At 41.6% G+C, this 14,609-nt stretch overlaps 1 protein-coding gene across 7 annotated transcripts in view; it reads left to right on the top strand.

The window, feature by feature from the left end:
* ctif (CBP80/20-dependent translation initiation factor) overlaps positions 1–14,609 on the top strand; it is a 48,557-nt gene that overhangs the window by 16,579 nt on the left and 17,369 nt on the right. For all 7 annotated transcript variants that reach the window (XM_047329470.1, XM_035608236.2, XM_047329467.1 and 4 more), the window contains one exon: positions 10,155–10,231. In XM_047329470.1, coding sequence (XP_047185426.1) covers positions 10,155–10,231 — 77 coding nt within the window. The remainder of the gene's footprint in view (positions 1–10,154; positions 10,232–14,609) is intronic.

The following is a 14,609-nucleotide window of genomic DNA, read 5'->3' on the forward strand; positions in this document are numbered from 1 at the left end:
TTCAGCACACCAGTAATGTGCAAAGTTCAGTTCAATAATTGATGAGAAAAAAGTAAAGGGGACTTTTTTGTGAGTTTTTATTGAAATTGATGTTAATTAAACCGTATGATAATTGTGAAGGATGTAGTTTGTGGTGCTGCTGAGCTGTACGGCATTACACAGAGAACTGTTTGTGTTAGTAAGCCTTCCCCTCATTGATATAGAGAAAGTAGACAAACTCATAGAAACACATTTCTGTTTAACTCAATACAATACAACTGCACCACAAACTGCAGCCTCCAAAATGACCATTTTGTCACCTCCCTAAAATAGTTCTGGCACAAATTGAACAGTAACTGTCATGGGATGATTTATTACATCCCTTATTTGTACTAGACTTCATTACTTCTAGCAAAATGAACTGCCAAGTGAGTGAATATACTGAAGTCATTTTTCAGTCATGGTTGTTCTTCTGTCAGTTTCAAGCTTCAACAGCTTTTAACTCGAACAATAGGTTCACACTTTTTCCACGTCAATAAAAACTGTAGGAATTATTAGTTGTCCCTTTTTTTGTTTTCTTAAGTTCAGCTGAAGCTAATATTAAACTACTGCAGCCTGAGTTGGACAAATCAAGTGGGTGTTTTTCTGTTATGGTCTTTTCAGTATAAAAATCCATCTTTTTGCTTCCTCAGACAATGCGTTCTTGCTTACCTTCAAGAGAGGGTTTGATTTTGTCAAAAGAAAAACCCTCTTGATTTTTCTAACTGACTATAGGACTGCAGGTTCAGATTATTTCTGTAGTGTGGATGTATGTCCTTCCTGCGTTACCGGCATATTATACCACCTCTCTAATTGCATTATATTGCATCCCTGAATGTGATGTATCTGCCGTCAACAAAGAAATTAATTTTGCAGCTGTGTATACCATTAAAGGGTACATGGCAATGAGTATTGTGTTTTCCAAGGTGGCAGAGGTCACTGCGGGTCACCGATGTCACCCGTCTCTCTTCCTTCCCGCCTCTCGGTGCCAAGATGTCTTCCATCTTTCACAGTGTTTGAGCCACAGTGTCTTCCTCTTTCCTTCCCCTCTTGGCTTCTGTGCTGATCCTCAGTTCTTCTCTCGTGGAGTTTCAGCCAAGATGGGCCTAGTTGTGCCACCAAGATGGCTTCCGCATTGTGCAGTTCCAGGGCCAACATTGCCTTTTCCGTTCATTCAGTTGGGGCCAAAAGAAGGATTGGGTCTGTCTGGTGTTGCCTGGGATCGGATGTGTGTTAGCACTGGGACACAGGGAGGTCAGATACACGGAGCTGACTGCCACATTTTCTCTGTTTCTCTGCCTCACATTCCTGAGCTGTTTCTGACTTTTGCCACCCTCACAGTCACTCTCTCACACACTGCCTGTACGAGTCGTTCAGCGGTGATGCCGGGCCACTGATGCCAACAATGTTCCCCAAGACAACTGGGACGGCACTTTAGTTTCCATTTTCCACTTGATCAGTGTTCTTAAGCTGCTTTTAGACATGCACTGAAGTCCAGACATTTTCCTAAAGGGGGCCATCTGTGAGACAAGAATCCTTAAATGTTCCACTGAACATTTTCTGGTATTTTCTTGCCAGTCTGCTTTTAAATTTTCCGTAAAATATCAGAGAGCCCATGTGAGAATACGGCAAGAAAATCTCTGGAAGATTAATGGCGAGCAATAGGGTGCTCAACCGAGGCGCCACCCCTCGGCTGACTGTTCCGTTAATGTTCCTGCTCTAGTGAACGTGACCAGCTTGAGCAATCTCCTGCTTGTTTTTCATAATGTGAACATCAAACCGCAGAACATGTCCGGACCCAATTTTCTAGACATATTCTGGAGTTTATGTCTGAGAAACGGCTTTAAAGAGACCACACTGTAAAATAAAGCAGTCAAACCACAATCACTGAGTTGTTATATTATCAATCAGATTGATACTTTATGAATTGCATATTGCCCTTATAGATTTATGCTTTACAGATGTAGAGTATAATATTTGTTTATCATAGAAATCACCATCCAGCATTTCTACTACCATAATCCTTGTAACTAAGCAACACCTTTTCTGTTCACCAGTCACCACCTCCAGCTACTGTACAGCAGGGGTACATCATCCAATGTTCCCGACTGCATTCCACACTTCCTACCAACCCTCACTTCCCCTTTCCAGGAGCCAGAATAGATTCACAAATAGCCCTGGGATGTGGAAAATCTTGTGTGTGCGAATACGCACGCGGCGCGTGCGTGTGCGTGCGTGTGTACATGTGTGTACGTGTGAGCAACTGTGTGAGAATGGGCTTCCTCCTTTCGCCCTCACATTCTCCTGCACCTCTACCGGCCTCTCTGGAATGTCAACCTGCACAATAACCACAGCCGCACGTCCAGTGTCAGGTCGTAACCACAGAAGAATTCAGGGGTCAGAGAGCAAATATTGATGCGGATTCATGCAAGGTATCACAGACATCCTGAATAATATGAAACATGAACACCAATAGCTGGACTCAGTAATAATAATAATAATAATAAGATTTATTTGTTTGCGTTTTGTAAAACCAATTGGACAATGGAGTCAATGGACAGTTTCTAAGAGATAATGACACATCAAGGATAAAACACACTAAGGAAAGAAACAAATATTTTAAGAGGCACTTTAAAGGTCATGATTTAACAAACCCAAGCTACTCAGGTAGGTAATTCCAGATCTGTGATGGCCTTGAGTTGATTTTAATTCAAATCAGACACACTTAAAAACAGTAATTTAACTTCACCCTATTAGAAAAATTTACTTTTGCTTCAAACAGCATCATTGATCATCAGCTGTAGTCAGATGAACCCACCAGCATTAATTGAGAGTATTACCTTTCATTATGTTAGAAAGTGCCACCAATATTTAATGATATACATACACAATATAAAAACAGATTTTCCTGTGTAAAGCTGCAATGATTAATCAAGACGCCGATAGAGCTATAAAAAAAAAAATTGAATGCCAAAAAGAGTGTATTTTTGGCACTAAAAAATTAATATCACAGTTTCCAAGTTCTAGTCGGACAAAACTTTGAAAGGCATTTTCAAGACGTCTCTTTCGGAACCTGGGATGGCCATGTTCATTACATTACATAACATCAAAATAATAAACAGATTAATCAATGAAAAATAATCTAATTGCACTAATTATTTATTATTTTTAAACTATTTTAAAGACCAACTGCAAGATATTACTTTTTCCCTATCAAATGTTATATTTACGGAGAGTAAAAATTTATGGCCACAACATAAAAATTCACTGGGACTTCGGACGATATTACAAGCGGCTGATTTGTAAATGGAGGGCATCCGAGCAGCAGGGTTAGGGTGAGAGCCGGGACAGAGAGGGAGAAAGTGGCTAGTCACTGAGGAGACATCCGGTCTGTGAGCTGGACAAAGCCGTCCAGCAGGAGAACAAAGCAGGAGCCTGGAGCTGAGATATTACAGACTGGTCGGCCCTCTGTCTGGAAGTGTACGTGCCGCAGAGCAGGGCTCCAGTCGAGAGGGGACACTGGGGGCGGAGTGGGCTGTTTTGGTGGCCTGTCTATCAGCTGTCTGTTTGTCTGAGACCTTCGTTCCACTCACAGTATTGATTCACACACATTTTACCACTCCTGTGTGTTTCTGCTCTCCTCACACTCACTCGTCTGTCTGCTTCATGTCTTTTCTAACATCGTTTTACCTCGTCTCCCTCTGCGTCTTCCCATTTTTCGTTTCCCTTCTCCTACCCTCATCTGACCACCATCGTTACGCTGCATCCTACTCCCTCCTCCCCTCCACCCTTCAAATGTTGGTGGGCAGTAGAACAATATCCAGGGGGTCATGGTGACCGGCAGCCCCCTCCCTGTGGTCTCTTCCTGCTATTGTCCCTGGTCCTACTGCTGCTTGGCTCCTGCACTCCATCAACCCCACACGTACTGACTTAATCACCACTGAACACTGTTATACTCTGGGCTCAAGCATGGGAGAAACACTGGACACATGCATGAAATCAGGACACCATGGGAAATGTGTCACTTATCCCACAGAGCTATCTGTCAATTGTGCCACATGAATGACAGCCAGAATACGTAAATATGTACAGAAAGACGAGGTTAATCAAATTGACTAACTTAATTACTGTCCCCTTTTTCCTTTTTCTCTGGTATATTACGGGTGTGGTAAATCCCAAGAAACAATCATGACATAATTAAAGAGGCAACAGACAACTTACGTGCGGTTCCAGGTGGTATTATTGTTTGGTCGCTGTTGTAAAGACGCGGCAGTCGCAAGATGCCAGTACAGACGCAGGTACTTTTCTTCGGAGCTCCCGAGGAAGTTGTGAACACCACTTACTACCAGCCTGGATACTGTCCTAAGCAGAAAACAACTGTAAAAATCCCAATTAGAACATATAACCATGAGTTAAACATCCAGTAGTTTTGTTAAGTTGGCTGCTTGTGTTACTCACTGATCTTGTTGAGAGAAGACACGCTGTATATTGTTTTTGAAGCTTCTCAAATCCCAGGGCTCTCTCTCCACAGAGTGAATGCCTGTCCGAGGTTCCCTCTTGTTTTATCTCTTCTTATATCACTCTCCTTCTTCGCCTGCTTTTGTTCTTCCGTGATAAGGATTCTTTTTCTCTTGGGAGGTTGAGTTGTTTTTGTCCATTCGGCTCTTCCACCGTCTACCATTCCATCAATGGGGATAAATACCAGGAGGACGCAATTCTCCTCCATGTTTTGGTTACGCAATTGGTCATTTGTGTCATAAATAGTTGTAATTTTCCTCAAAATACACAGGTAAAAGCAAGGCTTATACGGGACCAATTTATCGCCATTACACTGTTTAATCAGTTTTAACATCATAATGACAAGTTTAAGCCAGGAAGTCCCTAGCCTCTGTTTGTGGTCGGTCAGTCGCCTGTGACTGCTACTGTACCCATAGAGTCAATTTATGTTTGTAAAATAGAAGTAAAATCACCCCCCGTCCCCACAAGAATAGTGGGTCTTTGCAAAAATTATAATGCAAACCAGACCACAAAGCATCAGGCCTGATCCTCCAGAGAAGCAGTGACTGTCAATGTGATGTAACACAGAGAGCACATTTCTCCATCATCAAGAGTGATGGCTAGAACAGAGCTGTAAGCCCACGAAACCTGCTGCTGCAGCCATGGTTGTTGCATGATTACATTTCTATAGGGGACTATAGTCCCCCCCCCCCCATTTTTTTTTCTCTCCGACATGATGATCCAACAATGGCTCTGTCTCCTGTAGCCTCACCCCTGCCCTAAATTCTTTGATGTACCTGTCTGTCGGTGCTCGACTGTGGCCCAAGCCTCAGATCACTTATTAAAGGAGACACGGATGTCAAGACCTCATCTCTTTGCCTATTATCACCCATCACACGCTATACCTGACTGTGTCAGCTCTAAATCTCTTCTTTCGTTGCTCTTTGCAGGCTTTGGCTGCAGAGTCAGTTACACGAAAGGCCTTAAGAAGGAATCATGAAACACGGAGCAAATCCTTTACTCTATGGATTTGACATAAAAAACAATTTGAGAAGTCCTAAATGTTAACCTGATTTATAACACGAGCGAGCTAGACACAGCATGTCCGGGATCGTTACTGCAGTACATGAATGTGACGGTTCCAATATGATTTATTATTTTCTGTCATTTAATTCTCAGGGAATTCACCTTTAAAAGAAGCTTTTTAAATATAATTTCTAAGTTATTTTAAACACATTTCAGATATGTGTTTTAAAAATCAGAGCAATCACAGAAGAAATGTTTTGATTTCTATTGGGCACAGAATCAGACATTACAGTTTTCAAGTAAATTCCCAATAGCACACCAAAATGTCAACGATGCAAAATGCTAATATTTGCTAAAGAGTACAGTATTTTCTCTTGGTATATAGTGTTAATCTTTGATAGTCTGCCACTGGGGTGCCCTCATTAAGGATCCGTTAAGAGTCAGCAAAAGAGAATTATCCCACAAATGATCACTTTGCAGCTCCTGTCAGCTGCACACACCTGATTTTTTAAAGAATTATTTTTCGTCAGCAGCAGGGAGATACTTCATTTTACAAAATGAGCATCATGCTGTATTGGAGAAAACTTGAGACTAGTGATTGAGACCATTCACTCCTCACGGAAAATGTTTACAGTCGTTATAAATCAAGTGAGAAGTAGTCATTTTCTTAGACTTCTATAGAAACGGACCAGTGGAGTCGGCCTCTGCTGGTCATTCCAGAGAATACAGGCTTCAGTTACTTCCGCGTTCGCTTCACATTCCAGACCCGCCGTCCATTTTTATACAGTCTGTGGTTCACAGTTGGTTGTTCCTGCTTCTCCTCGTGCCAAAATTTTCCTCTCTTGATATATAACAGTCACAGTTATAGATTTTTGTGTCTTTATGTAATAATACATGAAATGCATTTTAGTTACAAAACTCCAACACATAAAGCAGAATAGTTCAACTTAATCTCGACACAGACACTAGAAGAAGCATTATTCATCCAGACTTGGTTTGTGGGCAAAGTGTCCAGATGTATGCGTTTCTGCCTCCCTCTAGGTCTTTTACGTGCTCACTATCTTGTATTTACAGTCTCTTGTCGTCGCACTTGCTCTCTCACCTCTGCTCTCAACAACCTGTCCTGTAATGCCACCCCTGGGGCAGTTTTAATATTTATTGCTTTTGGCCAAAGGCCCTAGCAACATAAATAAACCGAGAGAAACAATGGGCCGGCTGAATGAGCATCATGGCAGAATTGTTGCACACTAGAAGGGACAGGAAGACGCGCACTTCACTTTCTATGCAATTGCAGAGAAAGTTCTGTAATCATTATTCTCCGTTTCTATTCTTCACATTTCCATCCCCGTTCGCTTTTCTCATTTCCTGACTTTCCTTCCTTGTTACTTATACCCACTTTCACACTAAAGCAGCGTCATTGTTATGAATGGATCAACAATGGTATCTGACCCAGGTCTGTGACCCTTATGGCTAAATTCTCGGAAAAATTAAACCCCTTTTAGACGCTACGGGGCGTTAAGTCATGAAATTAGCTCTTTAGGGGTTCAGTCAGCCATTCAAAAGCAAAATGATACTTTCCTGTCAGAGAAGGAAGGTATTCTGTCGTTGCTCATAGCGAGGTGGCTACGTGGTGTAGTTGTTTTAAGGACACATCCTCTCTGTTAGCATCCCAGGTAGCCTCTCCCAGTGACCTGTGATTTTTCCTGGAATGCTGCAGGGTATGTCAACTTCCTCTCAAGGCAGACACTCACACCCAAGCACATAACACAATGTGCACACAAACACACACCTCAATCAGGTTTGTAACATTTAAGCTTGACAACAAATGAATACGATTTATGAGCTGTTTCTTCCTCATGAAAGAAACTAAAACCGATTGAAGTAGGGATGAAAGTTTTGAGCTGTTGAGATGCACGTGCAGTTATAGTCCATGCAAAGAAAATCTGAAAAGAGAGATCTGAAAACCTAAAAGCTACAGTCAAAGGATTTTATTTTGACGTTTCAAGGTTCTTCAGACTTCTGATAAATACACATAATCCATGTTAACCAACTCATGCAAAACCGTTATCAGCAATGAAAATATCATAAGCTGTTTTTCAGACATGAACTCAGCTAAATTTCTGGAAAATTGGGTCGGGATATTTCCCGGGGTTTGCCATTTACAAACGACGAACGTAGCTGGAGATTGTCCAAGTCAGAAGCGTTCAACACAGCATGCAAAGAGATTTTCCTGACTCAATCCTATTTCCAGAGATTTTACTAGGACATTGACAGGAAAAGCTCTGGCAAATGTCCTCAAGAAGAGTTCAGGAAAATGTCTGGCTATATAAAATATTATAATAAGTATATAAAAATATAGTGAACAAGGTTAAATAAACCTATGTAGCGTATATACAAAATACATAAGATAAACATATCACAAAAAAATCAGGTCACTAATAGTTGGTATTCCACAGAAGGCTCAGGCTAGATAGCTGTCATACATACTAACTATTGAGGGTGCATTTAATTATCTGTTTATCAAGGGAAAGTCAGGGCAATGCTACAGATAAAGAAGAAAACACACAATCCAGTCGGAACATATTCAATAGGACATATGAAAAAAAATCCATGTCAATAGCACTAGCTCCTTTAGCATAGGCTTGTGTCAAAACAAACGATTAATGCTTTAGATTGAATCTGCTCACTACTGAGCCAGGCTTCACGGTCGACTGCCTGTTCCACGCAGCTGCGTTTTTCTCAAATTAACCTTCGCGACTCTCAGCCCCCTCAACACATGCAAAGCTTCTCCTTGACAGTTGCTGTCATTTTTGATTCCGCTCTTCAAACCTCACGTCACTCACAGTTTACATCAGAGCCGTCTATTTAAAAAAAAAAATTTGAAATGATGTGGCTCATTTTGCTCTTCCAGACTGCGACAACAACAAGTCTCCTCTGTGATTTGTCCTCCAGACACCAGAACCCCGTGTGGCGCTGGCCAATCAAATCAGTGCCAGCTTTCGATAACTTTGTGCTGTGAACTGGCTGATTGTTGTGTTCCGCTTGTGATTGCGGCCGTCTCAGATTTCAAACTTCATATGGTCATTGTGTTAATAACCACTGTGCAGTGTTTTGCTTGTGGATCTTTTACTAAAACCGGACCCTGGATAACACTTTATTTACATGCAGCCCCCGTCCCCAGCATTTTATGTACACTTTTTTTCTTTTTCTCTCTCGGTCTCATCGGTCTTTACACATCCAGCCAACCCCCCCCGACCTCCTTGTCACGTCCACAGGTTTTGCTCTGCCTGCCTCGGGGTGAGAGGTCTTCTGTCTGTGGACCGGCACAGCACAGGCCTCTCTTTGATGTCCCCCGCACTGGCTGCTACCTGCAGATAGCACATTCACACTGACACAAACACACACACGGCATCTCTCGTTTCCTGTCGCCATGTTTCTGTTGGATGCATTATAAACTGTACACACACACACACACGTATAGTCTCTCTTTGCATACTTCTATGGATAAAGTTTTGATTTAAGCGAAGTATTTTTTATTTACAGCAAAAAAATGCAATCTGATCAAGCAATGGAAAAATATTACAACTAACTATAAGCGGGGGTGTGTGTGTGTGTGTGTGTGTGTGTGTCACTCTCTCTCTCTCTCTCTCTCTCATCTGGTTGCCATTTGAAGACAGAATTACAGCTAATGATATCCTAGAGGAAAACTACAGTAGCCAAACATGCAACAGTTCCTCTGTTTCATTCTCTACCTCATTTTTCTCACTGTCAGACTCTTCTAGTGGCGAGAAGTTGAAGTCTGGAAAAAAGCCGAATTTCACGGATATTAATACTTTTGGGTTCATATGGGAAACCTTTTAAAATTGCTTTGGTCAGATTAAAGCTTTGAGCTAACAGACAGTTTAAGTGCATATGTGTCTGCCTTTTTTTTGTACGTCACTGTGCCAGTGTGTCCCCCGGATGGACACAAAACACACGCACGCACACACACACGCACATACACACGCACATACACTTTCTGCCTCCCACATCTGGATTCAATGAGACTCCAAAGATCCCCCAGCAGCCTCTCTAAAAGAGAAGTAGGTTAAAGCAGCAGTATCAAATATCAGCCTCTCTCTCTAACTCATTTGAATATCTACTGTATGTGTTTTTGGATGTCTGAAGCGTGTTTGTGCAAATATTATAGAAATCTTAAGACACTTCCTGCAACTAAAAATATTAGTGGGACTTTTAGTTTTGTGTGTTTGTGTTCATGCAAAGCAGTGACAGTGCAGCCCAGACTGGTCCCCAACAACAGACTCAAACACCACTAACTTATCGTAGCATCTACGCAACAGTTATTTCAAACTGTACGAAAAGAGCCACACAAGTACGGTGAAGTACCCATTTTAATTCTTCACTGGTAATGAGACAAGATGCGCTTCTGTACAAGGAAAGACTTCTGTATGAAGAGCAAACAGCTGTGGTTCCTCTTTACAGACTGTGATTACCTTTCCTTCACAGTGCATGGGTTCAAGAGTTTGGGGACATTTAACGGATACTTTCCATAGTGATATAAACTGCTGGACATGTCAGCAGCTGTCTCTGACGCCATGAATTGTCTCCAACAGGTTTTCCCACCCCTTCCTAACGAGGCCGAGATCGCACACACCAAAAAGCTCTTCCGACGCAGGAGGAATGACCGACGGTAACACACACACACACACACACACACACACACACACACACACACACACACACACACACACACACACACACACACACACACACACACACAGGGGGGAATGTTTTTTCTGTGTTTGATGTCAGAAGTCTGTGCACAGCCAGTCCCATAGCCTTAACATCTCTCCCCGGCCAAAGCAGTGTCAAGACAGGAATGTAGGCTCCACACTTCTCTGCAGACAGAAAAAAGAGGAGAGAAAAAACATTGAGGAGACGTTCAAGGTTTTACATTTCATAGGTCAAACGTCCTCTCCTTTTGTGAATATTTATTTCCTTGTCTTGTCAATGTGGCACTAAATCTTAAAGTAAAATGATGAAATTGTATACACTCCGAAATGTCATTTTGCCCAGCCCCAACTTCATTGAAACCAGGTCCTTAAGAGAAAAAAAGTCTCTCTCTCTCTCGTACCCTGATGTCACTGGAAAACTGTTCTTCAGTTGCTAAGAGACCAGCAAAGAGAAAATATTTGGGCTGTATTTGCGGTTAAAAAGAGGAAATTCTAGCTATACAAAATGGATAAAAGCACTTTCATCCTTGTTTTTAAGTACAGAGTGTAATTGGTTCTGTCCAGAGCTATTGTGTTTATGTGTGATGGGTGCAGGGCACGCCGAGCAAAAGGAAAAGAACAAAAATATACATTTGGGCCAACCATAGTTTTCTTAGGTTTTAATCTATTTGTTTTTGTGAACTGGAAATATTAACAAGAGTCCATCCTGTTTTCCCATCCACTCTGCTTCCAAGCACATTTCGTCGGGACTTTACAGCTTGTTTTTATGGGATAATTACAGTGACAAGAAAAAGTATGTGAACCCTGTGGAGTGATTCGCTATTTGCAATAATTGGTCATAAAATGTGATCGGATCTACATTAAAGTCTAAATGAGATATTAACAATCAAAATATTAAGTACAAACAATCACAATTATTTTGTGTTCACAATGCTGGTGGAAAAAATGTGTGAACCCTTGGATTCAGTAACTGGTCAAAACCAGAAATAACCCCAAACAAGCGATTTCTCAGACCGTCACAATGTTCAGGAGGAATTTTGAACCTTTCTTCCTACAAAACAGCCTCAGTTCAGCAATATTCTGGTCATTGTCCTGCTGCATCACCCAACTTCTACTGATCTTCAGCTGGTGAACAGCCACCTTGATAAACTTACAAATTTATTTTCCCCACAATGATGTTCAGTTGTTCAGGATCATAGGGCAGCAAAGCAGCCCCAAATCATTGCACATGCATTTACACATGCATTAATATGTGCTTTGATTCATGTGTTATTATATCCCTGGTCAAATGAATACAATGCTAATTTGAAATCCAGGGAAATTCCATCTTAAAAGAAAGTACTGACTTGTATGACCTTCCCTCCGTAGTTACTCCAGCCCGACCCTTTTTGCATCTTTGGGAACAACTGAAAAAGCCAAGGGATCGTAAAGGGATGGTTCGGATTATTTGAAGTGCGGTTGTATGAGGTAGTTATCCATCGGTGGTTTATTATGTGAAGTAGATTTGGCTCGGCGTGCTCATAGAGTACCGGCACAGAAGTTGAGCCATGTGCTGCTGTGGATGGGGCCAGCAGCAAAGTTGTTGTTTTTTTTAATTGCCAACCCAAAAAAAAAACTTTTGAAGGTTTATTCCTATACTTGGAATTGAACGTTTGAATTTATTATTTATTCTAAAACTGTCAATCACAAGAAATGAGAAATACAATTTAGTCCAATTTAGTGGTTCTGAAATTTGAACACTTGAGCTGACAATGTCTCAACTAGTTTTTTTCTCTCCACACATTTAACTTGTGTGGCGAATACACCCTGTTAACGGTTTTGATACTGACGTCTCACTCGGCTGTAATGTGAACACAACACTAGCTTTGGTTTAGCATTCATCTATCGTTTGGCGATGTTTCAGGGCTACACGCAGCCTCCCGTCTCCTTACACTGTAGACAGGCACGGCACAGGCTAGACAAATATATTTGCAGCAACTGAGAAAGCGAGATGATGTTTAGGATGAGGCAGAGGATAAGAAGACATGGTCAGACATTTAAAGGGGAGAGTACAACTGTAGAAGCAGACTTACACGAACTGGCCTAGAAAGCGAAATGACTGTTCGCACTAAGCACACGTCAACAACCGCCTAAATCATTCATTGTTGTGCTTCGAGCTATCTCAGCATGAATCCTGGTTTTCTTTTTAACAGTATGCAACAATTACACAGAGAGAAGGGGGCGGACAACAGTGAGGAGAGTAGAATAGAATAAAAGTTTATTGTTCATAAAAGCAAAAAAATATCGCCTTTGGTCCATCTGGCAGTTCATAAAAAATACATAAACTCACTGAACACTTTATTAGGAACACAAAAGTAATGCTGGGTAGGGCCTCCCTCTGCTCTCAGAACGGCCTCAGTTCCTCCTGGCACGGATTCCGCGAGATGTGGAAACTGTCCTCGGAGATTCTGCTCCGTGTTGACACGATTACATCACATCGTTTCTGCAGATTAAAGCTCCCAATCTGTCATTGTACCACATCCCAGAGGTGTTTTCAGCGAGTATCAGTGATTATTTGAATGAGCAAGTGTGGAAACAGGTTATTGTATTAGAAAATGTCCTCCACAGCTATAATTACTCCATATTGTCCTTTCTGAAGATTAGTGTGTTTGCTCATCAAACACATTAACGTCACATGTTTGTTCATAAAACATTGTAATCCTCTTATGTCGATATTCTCCTGCATTCAGGCTCCCTGACAGAAAACAACCAGTCGCCTGGGGCAATAAATATTCATTGCATCGACAAACCACAAAAAGTGAACTTGCTGGAATCACATGATGAAATGTGGAAGTAAATATTATAAAATATTGATCCTTCGACTGTAGGTGCAAAACATGAGGGTAGAGGTCGTATTGGGAAAAGAAAGAGAAACACAGAATGTAAGAGTGAGGAAAGGAAAAGTGTAGGCTGGCTGTGGCAGGGAGGAAAAGAAAGGGGAGGTGGTGCATGTGTTTCTACTTTAGTAGGCACGTCAAGCAGGGCTGAAATTAGTTGTGATTTACTGGAATGTGCTGCTTACTGCTTTCTGCTCCAAAACAAAAAAAGGGGGAAAAAGGAGCTAATATGCTCTTTATCCCTCCCTTTTTTTCTCTTTGTAAATTGAGGGGCATTTACACATGTAGACTTTATTTTGACGTCTGTTTACAAGAAGTGCACATTTTCCAATTGAAGAAAGATTATTTCAACAACAAACATCTGCCTGATTGAGCGTCCAGTTTCCGCATGTTATAAAAGGATAAGTTGGAACCAAGCTGAAAAAGAACTTCAAACTGCTGAGAGCTGAAATGTTTGACCACACGAGCACCAGTTCCACTTCTTGTCCTGTGGTCGAGAAGATGTGTGCTGTGTGTGCACGCATGCATATGCACTTGAGTAAACAGGCACCTAATAATTCATCTGCGTATGAAAACGTCTGTCTTTCTACCACTCATTAGTCAATGACGAGAACGGTATAGAATTACAGTATAACTGAAGCTGCTTTCACACATGCACTGAAGTCCGGACATTTTCCTGAACTTTTCTGGAGGGGCTGTATGAGAATCTTATGTCCGCAAACTCTGGATGTTTGCATGAAGTCTTCCTGCCAGCCCCTAGAAACATTTCCAGAAACTGTCAGTGAGACCATGTGAGAATACAGCAGGAAAATCTCCAGAAAAATCACTGCTTTCTGTAACGTAATTATGTTCATGCCCTGCCTCCTGCTGCTCTACCCAGCCGCCACAGAATGTTCTGGACATTGTCCTGCTGTTGGGAACGCGTCTGACACTCGGACAATCTCCCGCTGCGTCTGTCCCATGTGAACAGCAAAGTCAGGAAAATGTCCAAACCCCAATTCTGAAAACAGCTCGGCTGTCACACTGGCGAGGTTCCCCAACACATTAGAACAAAGCGTTGTAACTGTTGTGCCCATTTTCATTATTAAGGATCAGAAAGTTGATCAATGATGATGTCAAAATACCAGTAATTTGGTCAGTACATACCGAACCAAAAAGTAAAGCGACCAAAAGTGTTTCATCCTTTTGTTAGAATGCCGTTATCATTTGTATACTGTCTTTTGGTTGTGTCTCCTACTCCTAAATTATTATTTTAAATTAATTTAATATATGCACCTATTGATTAAAATACACTGCTGTGCAGTCTGCAGAACCAATAACGCGAGTGAAATTGGCATTTTCTGCAGCTAGCTCTAGAAAACTGTACATAGCTGAACTGTGTGTATATTAGTATGTACGATGTGTCTCCATTGTGAATGCAAGTACCAGTTCACGTTTGAGAAATGGTGTGTGCATGGGT

Source organism: Scophthalmus maximus, chromosome 20, assembly GCF_022379125.1.
Source record: "Scophthalmus maximus strain ysfricsl-2021 chromosome 20, ASM2237912v1, whole genome shotgun sequence".
Taxonomy (NCBI): domain Eukaryota; kingdom Metazoa; phylum Chordata; class Actinopteri; order Pleuronectiformes; family Scophthalmidae; genus Scophthalmus; species Scophthalmus maximus.